Source organism: Calypte anna, chromosome Z, assembly GCF_003957555.1.
Source record: "Calypte anna isolate BGI_N300 chromosome Z, bCalAnn1_v1.p, whole genome shotgun sequence".
Lineage (NCBI taxonomy): Eukaryota > Metazoa > Chordata > Aves > Apodiformes > Trochilidae > Calypte > Calypte anna.
The window spans coordinates 66,827,439-66,840,174 of record NC_044274.1 but is presented as its reverse complement, the minus strand read 5'-3'; the positions used below and the strand labels follow the sequence as shown (position 1 = coordinate 66,840,174).

Genomic DNA, 12,736 nt, shown 5'->3' with positions numbered 1-12,736 from the left:
CATTGTCACATCATTCAAAAAATCACATTAAAAACCAGGGCCTCTGAGTGGTTCCACCTAAAGCAGCCCTATAACAGGAAGGGACACCTAAGAAGCAGATACAGACAAGCACAAAAAAAAAAAAAAAAAATAGCAGTGGAAAGGATTGCCAGGATTTTCTGAAATACACATCAGCCCCTACAAACTTTACTACCTAACTCTTAATGTGAAATTAGTTAAACCATTAAAAAGTGAATTATCTTTGTTATTCTTAAAGAATAATTGTAGCATGTGGATAGAGTACTATTCAAAGGATAGGAAGTTGGTGCATACTTCCTTGTTACATAACCTTCACTACTGCTGGGCTGGACCTCCATATCCATTCAGTGAAATATTCAATATTTCTGTGCTTTTAACACTGCATACATAAGGGCTTTAAAAATTACAGCATAACTGAGTGTCAGATTTTCAGAGAAAGGAAATCTTTGTGCTGTACCATCCAAAGAAATTACAGCTTCGGTCTCTTTCCACCCACCTATTCCTTTATCTTAAACAAACTGTCAAAACTTCTAAATATAACTATGAAGTAAAAGAACATGAAGTACTGCACAGGTGCTATTAGCACATTATTCTGCTTCAACTAAGAATTGTCAGTGTCTCATTACAAGTAATTCTTATTAAAATATGCAAGTGAGATCCAAATTACACAATTTATAAACAAGTTAACATTCATTTGAACAGCCAAATGGTTTCACTTGCAAGTGTTATTTTGGATAAGCACACAAAATGCAATGTTATGTCACTGAATCCAGCCACAAAATCATGGGTATCATAGATGTTTTTCTTGTTAGCATTAGCAATACTATGTATGTATTCTAAAACCCTACTCAGACATCTCTTCTATTAGCATATCAATGATAGCAAATACAGGAATACTCTAACATAAGGCAAAAACAATTTTTATAAACTTGCATCCCTTCATTATGCCAGCCTCATTCTTGCTAAAGAAGAAAATGGTTTTAACAAACATTCAAAAACTACGGAAGTACATTAAGACTGAATGACTCCAAATAGCGAACAGTAAATTAGGGTAATTATGAGTATACCTTTTTGTGAAAAACACTGCAGAGGCCTCTCTCTATATCTGGCAGCTTACAAAGAAGATTCTGAATCTGACCAAACACACTGGATTCTGACAGTAGAATTTCAGATACAGCATCAAGCCGGGCGTTTATTTCACTGTAAGAGAACAGTCACAAGATCAGTAAATAAAACTTGAGTTTCCTGAGAGGAAGGCATATAGCTAGTGATTTTTTTTATTTACTTTGATTCTACTTTGTTGAGGATTTTTTAAACTTTGGTTAAAGCCCATTCTCATGAGTACTTAAGTAGAAGAATTACAAAATGTGGAGGATCTTGGGCTTTAATTTAAAATGCAGGCAAGATCCTAGATATAAGCTCATTATGCCATCAGTATGCTCAAAACAACCAAACACACATTTCATTGCCCATGTTTTCATGGTCTTCTAGTGCTACAAATTCTGAGCAACACTGGATCCTGAATATCCAATCCTAAGCTTACAGACAAGTACCTGGAGGAAGGGCAGAGGAAGTTTACATTTGAACTCTCTGTAACAAACATTTGTCCAACAGGGTATAAATACTGGCTGCCATTTTGTCTCCCTGCTTTTGATCCAGAGCAGCAATTAGTAATTTCATGAATCAGAACCATGTTAGGATTTTGGCTTCCTTTTTTTCCCAAAACCTGTAAAATTTATCTCCATATTTCACAACTTAAGGCAATCAATGAGGAAACACTTTTTATGTGTTAAGAAGTAGTTCTACAGTTATTTACACCTTCCTTGCAATCATATTCTACAAAGCCAGTGTCAGAAAAGAGCTTTAAAATGGATAACCTCCTGTCACGGCTCACCTCAATTTACACTCCTGCTAATGGCACTGCTACAGCTTCCAATATATCCACAAATTGGCTGTAGATTGCAGAGCTAATGCAAACTCCATTTTTGCTTTTTGTACAACCACATTGCCTCAATACTGCTCTCTCATGGGTACATGGGTGCATCCAAAACATACAAGTTAGGAATTTATCTTTGGGAGCAAATGAACTAAAGCATTTTTAGTGAATGCAGGTCCAATGAAAGAGAGTGGAAGGTCTTGAGCCCACTGTAAGACTGCAGTGCAAGAGATGCGTCAAAGCTGAGCAGCATGACTCCTCTCAATGCTGCTCCTCCATAACCAGGCTTTATCTCAGATGTAACTGTGTGCACTACAAAATAGAGCAACCAGGCAAAAGCTGTGCTCAGATTTGCTGAGATTTCCCAACCAGAACATCTGCTGCAGACCATATGCCTCCCTAGAGACCCCACTGATGTGCTGCTGGGCACACTGCTGGTACCAGCACACAGGAAAGCTCTAGTCAGCATTCAGAAAGTTTCTGGCAAGGAAGGCTAAATCTGAAACACTATGTCCCGAGACATCCCAGTGACTTTTTTAAAAGATCCTTGTGTTTTCTACCAGAATGACATCTAAGCCTTATCACAACATTGCCCTCTCAAGACAAGAAATTTCAAAAATCCCCATGCTGCTGTGAGTAACTCTGTCCACCCTTGCAGGGTAAGAGGAAAGCAGTGTTTTGATAGCAACATTTAGCATGCCAGCCAAGTGTGTGCCAGGCAAAAACAGCCCAACACACATCTCTTTTCATGAACAAGTGAGATACTTAGAGCTCAGCCAGCACAGAGGAATAAAAAGGATGCAATTAAAATGTAAGACTCCGGGGAAGAATGCCTGCCTTGCTCATGCCTTTCCTTGCACAAGTGCCATGTCACTAGCCACTGCAGCTGCTAACAACTGTTAATAAGGAAATCAACAGAACTGTGGAGCTCCACAGGTTGCAGAGGTTACAACAGATTGGCAGTCAAAGGCTTCTGGCCCTGAAGATAGCTAAATATTACAGTCTTTGAAATTTACAACACAGTATGTGAAAGGGAGAACATCATGACTGGATGAGCACTTGGATACATATAAACCTAACAGCATTTAAGTACCAGGAATTTTCAGTGGCATACTGCTTTATACTGAAACAGCAAAACCATCCCCTCCCCATGCCATGAATGAGACATGTTCATTTCCAGAGCAGCCTTGCTGTAAAAACACCCAGGCAGTGCCCCTCGTGCCACCATCTACCCAGAGCACTCCTCCAGTCACTGTAAGAATTGCTCTCTGCTGTCTTGGCCTTGCACATCTTGTGAATCCCCTGTTGCCTCTGAAGTGGACAGCAGACTCTGATCACACCACAAGACCTAAAATATTCCACTGTCCTACAGGACTCCTGTTTTGTTTTTTTTCACAGCCCTGAGGAAAACAGAAATGTAAGACTTCATAGACCCTGCTTAAGAGCCCTATTGCAGGACACAAGAATACCTTCCTCACCCTATTCCGCTCCTCCAGCAATGCCAATTACACAAAATTACACATTTCTGTCACTCCTGGGGCTGGCAGGCAATCTGCAAGCAACAGTAGCAGAGAGCAGGTAGTGTCAGACCTACGATGGCTTTTTTCAGCACAGAACACATTTGAGCTCTAAATCCAATCCTTAAGAGGCACAAGCACGTAGCTGGTGTAGACTGGCAGGGTTACTAAATGTTATGCAACCAAATAACCAAAGAGCAAGCTGTTGGCATCCACAGAGCACATTCAAGACAGCAGAGATTTAAGCTTTGAACATCAATTAGTGAGGCACTCTAAACTACAGATGGATAATGGAAAGGAAATTAAGAACTGTTAATATCAGCGACAAAGTAATAAAACACCCCAAGTACACAGCTTTGAAGCTCGAAAATGGTTACAGTGAAATTCATCAGCCACAATTGCATTTTCATGGAGAATTATTTAATTTACTTGAGACACTGGAACACACTGCTTGCCAGAGTACTGAACTGTTAAATTATAAACACAGGTAACCTAAAGAAGAAAACAATCTGTATTTATACTATAAAAATCATGTGTAAGAGGCAGGATTATGTTCCAGAAGACTGACAATTTAAATATCACAATTGTATCTATATGGCCAACTGAAAACAAACAGTAATATGTAAAATATATGTAGATATTAAAAAATCTCTTCCCTTCAAAGCTTAGGCTGCACTTTAATAACCCTCACATATGGCTATGTTACCGCAGCTCCAGTAATCTAAAACTAAGCATCCACAGAGTTTTTCTCCTTTAATCCCCCAAATAAGAAAGAGTCAGGAAAACACCATCCAGTATTACATGACCCATTTTTTCCACCTGTAAACATGACGTACTAGGATTCATATTTCAAAAACCAATAAGTACAGTGAATAGCTATGTAAACCTACACGTGTAGCAGGAAGCAAGGCAAGAGAAAAACAATTATAGAAAACAGTTAGAGGTTTAATTTCAAAGTGTGGTTTTAAACTTTAAATATTTATACTTAAAATAAAAAAATATTTTGTTGAGCCCAAATACATTATACTATACAGTTGTTAAAAAACCTGAAAAGACACTTGTTCTGCACTGCACAGTTATTCAATATATTTGATGTACAGTTCCAAACTGCATGATCTGGAGAAAATTTCCATCACTAGAAAAAAAATTTGAATCTAACATTACACAAAGAAATACAACAACTAATGCTAAGAAACTGTCTCTCATTTTATGAACTGGCTACTACTTAATTCTCCAGGTGCAATAATAGCCTATTCTTCCACATCTGTATAAATTGTGTCAACAATCCCAGATCTATCCAATTTTCCAAGCAATCTGCTGTGAAATAATGTAACCTAAGTCAGCTGACTAAAAGCAATCCCTTTGCTGCTACTGTATTCTCTAAGAACAGCATCATTAATACAACACTAAAATCAATTTGCAACGTATTTAAACACAACAAAATCTAACTATTATTGTAGTAACTTTAAAAAACTTGAAATTAAAATAAATAATCCACTGTACTCTGCTGCCAGATAGGTGAACTGTATAGAAAATTAAAATAGGTGAAATATTTGAATCCTGACCTAAATTATTTTGACAAAGCAGAGGCTGCAGACATGAATGCACTTGACTGAAGCAATTGCTGAACATCTTACTAATCTAATCACTGTTTTACTGTTTGCTAGTGTGCTGATATATCTGCTGCTCTCTTGTAAAGTGAAGCAAATGTAACATTTATAGATGTGATACCATCACATTTAAAGCATGAAATTGATAACATAACTGCTATATAAGAACAGTAGAACATTTTCAGTCATGTAAGGTTTTGTTCTCATACAAGATAAATAAATACAAATTTATGAGAAATCTCCTAACATGATAAATGCACAAGGTATGATATCATGGGAAGGACATAGCTCAAGTACAGTGAATAAATAAAATCTAAATTAATGTTACTGAATGTGTAAGGAGATCACAACAATATGTAAAACTCCCAGTCACAGGGACTCCACACCTGAAAAAAATATAATAAAGAGTATGAAACAACAAGTGTTGCTTTCCATGAACTACAGTGTCTACATCAAAGATTACCAACCTTCCGCCTAACTACAGCATCTCAAAGGAAGAAAATTTATTACTTAAATGTTAGGAAAATGCACGATACACATGGGTAGCAATTGTGACAGAGCAAGTCCGTGAACTGCAAATTGCTGGAGACTGGGAGAGTGTTCTGGAGAGATAACATTACCCAGCTCTCCTCACACCCTCCTGACACTGGATACTTCCAAAGACCAGACAAGGTAAATGCTTTTCTGAATTCTGTTGATTAGTATTTTGTCTCACACATTTTTCTTGATCTTTCTCCACAACACAGTTCACACAAAGACTTTATAGGAGTTGATCAAGTTAAAGGCCACATGGCTTTCTACTTTAGAACACCCTCCTGCATAAGAAGCAATTACTGCCATCAAAACTCAGTGCTATGGGAGAATTACCACTGTGTAACAAGCAAGCAGAGGACCAGTCTATCAATGGCTTTTTAACTTAAGTGGCTAAGTTAGAATCTGGCTAATTTTATGGCATAAATCTTGAACTGTTAAATTGTGCTGTGACTGCTGTAATTTTAAGCATTAGCAAGAATGGAAAAGTACAAACAAGTAGTTGTATGCTAATTACCATGGTGAAATTTAAATGAAACCTAAAACAAAATAAAAAAAAAAATTAACATCCTTCTGGACCTGTTCACTTATTTTTCTATATGCAGAAGAAACGGAGTAATTTGGGTAATTTACTGTCAAAAGTCCTAATGTCTCATACGCCTCCAGAGTGGTCCAATCTTCCCCTAAATAAACACACAGCAATGAGAAGACAATATTCCTCCTGAATACATCTCAAATACTTAACACCAATATAGAAGTACCATAAACTTTGTCATCACATCTGTTAAAAGAATGTATAAAATACACAAATGGTAATCAAGCACTTTTGTTTATTTTCACACACAATACATTTCAGCTATTTGAGCCAAAAAGGGGAACCATTAGCTGCTTTAGCCAACAAGAATAAATGCCTGATTACTACATTTGTAAGAAGTTAGACACAGCATTTAATGTTAGCAAAACACAGCTAGCAAAAATGAATGAATACATGTGATGATGATGCAGTTTTTTTCTTGATTACATCAATTTTGAGATCTCAGGCATAGGCTGTAACCTGCATTTGTGCATTTTATATTGGTGCTGATGCTATAAAAACTTTATTTTGGGGATTAAAATTTAGTACATGAAATTCTACTGTAGGATGGATGGGTTTTATTCCAGTGCTGCAAAAGAAGCTTCTGATTTCTACTCTGGATGATGATGGAATCAAAAGGCAACCAGATTACCTCTGAATTAATATTTGTTTGTTCACAGACTTTTAGGTAGATTGTTTCTTACAGCACTTATCTAATACTTATGGCGCCATGGACAAAGTCAAACTTTAAATACCTTTAGGACTGTACTTTGTGTATTGAAGTATAAATAAACCAGCACTCGATGCATTCAAAGTGAGAGGATTTAGAACAAGCTGGTTTTATATAAGGCAAGATATGACATTGCCAACATCACTATAAAGAAACCCTCTTCTTTCCAGTTGTAAATACATCTTCAAATAAAAGTCACACTGCATTAGTAACAGCAATTTATACCCTTTCTCTTCTTTTGTGGTAAATAGGAAACCGATTGAAGTTCTGAATTATGCAGTTCTTAATTTGATAAATCTACAGTCATTCTATGCTCTTGTAGGCAAATTATATTCTGACTAATTGAAATTATTAGTACTATCCTGTGGGGGTTTGATTCAGCATCAGTAACAGCATCATCTCCAGAACTGGGCAAAATGGGGCAAAACAAAGACAAGAATTGCAGGGGCAAATGGAAATCCTCTTTGGAGAAGTAATTAAAAATTGGTTTGTCTAGCCTGCAAAGCTAAGGTTTAAATATTCTTGGTAACTCTCTAAATACATAAAATTTTTCTCTGTCCTTGAGATACAAACATCAAACAGTGTTTGATACACTGACACTCCTTGAGGCACCCAAATACACTGATACCCCTTGGTGGCATACCAAATTAATTGCCACATATTTGATCTTGTTTAGAATACTTTTTAACTAATTCATTCTATGAATCTAGACCTCCACTAATGGCCTGGAGGAATTAAGAGAGACTTCTCTGTCTCCAGGCTTTTGTCCACGATGCTGGCACCAGAGATACCAGCAGGGTGTTGGACACTGCAGTGCACTGAGAAAACACTGAGGTTCGTGCAGGCTGCGCCTTGCGACTGGCTCAGCATCTTCAGAGAAAGACAGGAGAGGGACCATGGGCCTCCATGTGGGGTGGGCACTGCCCTCTTAATCCCACAAATTGGCTGTCACAGCAGAGGCCTAAAACACTGCTGAAACCTTTGATGTCCACTCCCTTCTCATGGCATGCTACATATGTTACAGGCTTTTAATTTTACCTCCACATTTACTCCAGAACATTAAGTACATTCTGTGGCTTGCAGCACACCAGAACAGACACACATGTGGGTGAGAGGATTGGGTTTTCTTCCCAATCTGACATATCTTATTCACCCAAAAGCCCTCAGAAAGCTTTCCATGCTGGAAGTTGGCATGACTTCTGAACTTTATGCTTAGGGCCCCCTGCTCTCCAAAATCTTATCACTAACCTCATTACATCAGCGTCAGCACATCACACATAACCTATTAAAAAATGAAGAGTCAACAGAATGTCAAAGAGCACAATTTATGTACTTCACTCAGTCTGTTTAAGCTACTTCAAACACCCTCAAAGAACAGGAGATATCACCCCAAAGAGAGAGGCATCATTGTGTAATCTACTATGTTCATATCACACACACAACAAACATTTTGTCACTTCCAGCCATTCACCTCTCACATCTAAGCTTTTAAAATTTTGCACTAGACACTTTAATTAAGCACTTTTGCAACAAAGGCAAACACCACTATCATTTTCCAGGCTATCTTCCACTTAAGATAGCAAAGTCTCTACCTCCTCCTTGGCTACATTACTATAAATGACAATTGATGTCCACCCACTGATGTTTAAAAGATACTTTACCTCTCTAGGAATAGATAAGGAAGAAAAAAACCCTCTCCTATGCAATGATTCCTATATGGGCCACAGAGTTCTCTGCACAGGAATGAAACTCTCCACATATTCCCCTGCAGTGGATACAAATTGTTCAGTATGACACCTCTATCATTTATCTCAAGTCCTACTTAAGGCACCTAGTCACAGTTTTGTTAGTTTTACAGCCTTATCTAAAATGGAAATAATAAACCTCCATACAATTGTGCAACTCATCTGCCTTTTTCAGTTTTGCAGTTCCAACCAAGCTTGACATGGATGAGGAAGGTGTTTGTTCTACCTTGATGAAAAAAAATTCCCACAAATTGTGGAAGAACATCTGATCAAGCTAGAGACACAGCTTAATACTCAATGAGGAAAAGGATGCACTATTTGTTCCACAGTTGTCCATTCTGTTCAGACTCCAAACTGGGCTCGCAGCACTGCTATAGCTTGGAGCCAGTCTAAACAGTTGGGGAAGAGGAAAGGAAAATGCAAAGCTGGTGATGGGATGGAGTTATCATGCATATAACACAGAAACAATGAAAGATTCACTTTGCAGAGCTGAAAGTTCATGAAGGGCAAAAAGTTTCTTTAATTATTTTTTTATGCCATCAACATAGGGCAACATAGCCATTAGATACAGCAAAACAAGAAAGATGCAAACCAGATCCAGATTTGCTTAGCCAGGCCTATGTTACACTTATCTTTCTCCTCTTCCTGTAGCTATTAAAAAAACAATGACTGTTTCACACCAGCTTCAGGGGTTCCAAGATTAATTTTGCATTAGGAAAGAAATTATTTTTAAGTGTTGCATACATACCACACTGTGCTACAACACTGCATCCTGACTCCCAGCCCTTAGCCCTTTTGCTGTGGAGTATGACGATACACAGCTCTGCTTCTCCTCCTGCTGAAACTCCATTGCCCAACAGGGAAACAGCACATTTCATTCAATGTTTCATCTAACTCAGCTTTCTATTTCCTTTTCTTTCTACTCCCTTTACATAAGTTAGGCAAGAAATGCAATCAATGGGCCTTACACTTCAAAGGCAAGACAGGCAAGGTGAGCCAACACCTCTGTAATACACGAAGACAAAACTCCCACAAAAAACAATGACATCCCTGATTCTGCCTGAAAGCTCAGTCCTCAGTAACTCATATTCTTGTGTCATCATCTTTGTATACATATTATGCCTTCCTTGGTTAAGACTTTTTACCCCAAATCACTCATACCTATTGCTTAAAAGAGATCTCTACATGTATTACATTGACAATGATCTAATGGGTATCTTCAATTTTGCCTAAATGAGCTGCCTGTACACATTCTGCTTTTATTCAATATAAGGTATGGTTTCTCCACTGGAAATTTAGTCATAATCCCAAGTAATTACATCCTCTCACTTTCTGATACACAAAGGTAACAGCACCTACCCACTGAATTGAAAAGATGCAGTACACAAATCTCACTTCCTCTGAAAATTTCACTGTGGGAAACACTGGTGAATGACAATTACAGCATGTTCACTAACTGCATCTGTGTGCATTATTGGAAACAATCCCGCTGAATGTCTGATGTGCTAAGTACATGAAATTACAATTTAGAGCCCCTTAGAAAGGGAGAAATACACAGAAACAAAGTAGCTTTTGTAGCTTAAACTGAGAAGCATTGTCATCTCTGACCATAGGACTTCCTTCCATATTGAGAACCAAGACCCAAGCAGAAGTAGCAATCTCTAGAAGTACCAATCCTACAAGTAGCAAAGAGCAGAGGAGAAACACTAGAAAACAAAACTTCAAACTTGTAAAGCTGGTTCTGCAGTGAGGCAAAGAAGAATTAAAACTAAGTTTACTGGTTAAGAAAAAAGGTCCTCAGCCAAGCCAAGAAGTTTTCTATCTATCCTCTGTGTCTGGGAATCTGTTTATTATTTCACCCTCTGCCTCTCCTACCCAACAACAGGCTGGGAACAACAGGGTTTAGAGGGACTTGGTGCCAGGTCCTCAGCCTCAGAGCTGTCACCACACCAGAGCAGAACCTGTGCTCTGGCTCCCCCCGCTGACAACTTCACAAACGATTCCCCAGAGGTCAATGTCTCAAGGGCAGGACAAGAAATAAAATTATTTCAATTTATTCCTGTAAAGAGGCCCAGAAATTCTATCTATACACTTTTAAGGTGAACACCATGGATGCAATACGATTCCATAAAGTCTAATGCTATTTATTATGGTTACATCAAACCATTTTTAAACTGGGCAAGATGCATAAAAGCTCTAATCTGAAGAATTAAAAAAGTATAATTCCCTTGCCAGAAAAAAGTATAAATCCCTGCCAGATATTGCAGCTTGAAATAGTCTAGCTAGTGTGGCTCCCTCAAATTAAAAATTTCTCTAAGTTAACAAAATAGGAGAGAAAATACTTATGTGCTTTTCTTACACTACTGAGAAAAAATCCTTACAAAATGGCTAATAAGAAACATAAGCACTGATTACTGAGAAGTATAGTGCTTTAACATATTCAATATTGGTCAAGGAAAAAAAGTGCTTCTGTGAAAATATCTGTAAATTACTAACAAAAGCAACATGCTAAAATGTTGGTATGTCTCACTACTTAAAACTGTTACAACTGCTAAAATATTAAAACGTTTAATACATTTAGAAAAAATAAAACACGGGGGAAAGTTATTTTAGACAACCAAACCAAAAGGATTTTTTGTATGCTACAGCTGAAGTGAATAAAGTGACAATACAGTAAGCTCTACATTGACACTATGCAGCAAGCATTCAAATGAAGAGATCAAAAATGTAGGCAACAATCATTCCAAGGACTCAATACTGTTATTCACTATATATTCAAGTATAACACTTCAATAAAACCTGCAAAGAGAAATTAAAAAAGATGGAGTCTATTTCAAGACAGAGACTAATAAAACCAAGCATGATTGTATCACAAAACAAAGCATTCCTAAAGCATTAATAAAGAATAATTAAAACTAGAAGAGAGACCAAACAACCAACACATTTCATAACTAATAAGTGCTTTCATATGCAATATACTGTATATAGGGATAACAGGAACATCCACAGCTACTTTAGAACAAATGAAATACATAAAGAACACAAATACTTTTGAAGTAAGAAAGACAGCAAACATTAATTAATAACATAATTAATACATCCTCTAGTAGCAGTCAGACCTCATTCTCTGTCTGAAAAAGAACAATGAATTAGAATGATACCCAAATCTGAATTCTGCATAGGAATTTCTAACTTGCTTGAAACCTACTCCTCTGAACTACTAGGAGTGGGATAACTCCTATCCCACTGTAGGGATAGGAAACCTATAGTGGTTTTTGGAACCTATATATAAGTCCACAGTTTCAATCATATAATTTCCTGTGTAAACTCTGCTGTGGATCTCAAGTCCTCAGGAGAAATAAACACATGGGTCATCATAATTTTAAAATACAAATTTAGCCCAGGATAAGGAACTGTATGTCACCTGGATTTCATGAGGGGCTGAGTTACCCATTTCTTCAATCTCCGACGTCCAAAGGAAGTTTTAGTATGATCCAAGACCCAGAGCAGGCTTCCTTTTGTTTTCTTATCAGTCTAAAATTATAAAAAGAGCACAATTACTTTCAAGTGAACTATCAGCGAAAGGCTCTTCACCCTTCACAACACTACTTCAACATTCCATTTAGGCTTTAAGCTATGGGAACTGTATGTTCATTTACTGATCTTATTCATCAACAGTGCCTTACCTAAAGTACCTCTACCAGTCATAAGATACTTAAGTATGTTTTTCCTTTAGCAAGAAAATGTTTTTAGGAAAATTACTGAGATGGCTGCTGCCCTCTTCTTAATTAAATAATGGTAGCACTAAAGGAAATGGCCTGAAATTGCACCAGGGAAGTTTTAGACCAGATTCTAAGAAGAAGTCTTTTACTGAGAATAGAAAGGCTCTGTAACAGGATGCCCAGGGAGGTAGTGGAAGTACTACCATCACCAATACTACCATCCCTGGAAGGATTTAAAAACGGTGTAGATGAGGCACTTCAGGACACGCTCTGCTGGGCATGGTGAGACCTGGGGGGCTTTTGTTTTGGTTTTTTTTTTGGGGGGGGGGGAAAGGGGGGGAGCATGTGGGAAG

General features: G+C 37.6%; 1 protein-coding gene across 1 annotated transcript in view; it reads right to left on the bottom strand.

The window, feature by feature from the left end:
- Positions 1-12,736, bottom strand: part of MSH3 (mutS homolog 3) — a 96,615-nt gene that overhangs the window by 41,680 nt on the left and 42,199 nt on the right. The window contains exons 12-13 of the mRNA XM_030467628.1: positions 12,086-12,195; positions 1,086-1,218 (exon numbers count right to left, since the gene is read on the bottom strand). Coding sequence (XP_030323488.1) covers positions 1,086-1,218; positions 12,086-12,195 — 243 coding nt within the window. The remainder of the gene's footprint in view (positions 1-1,085; positions 1,219-12,085; positions 12,196-12,736) is intronic.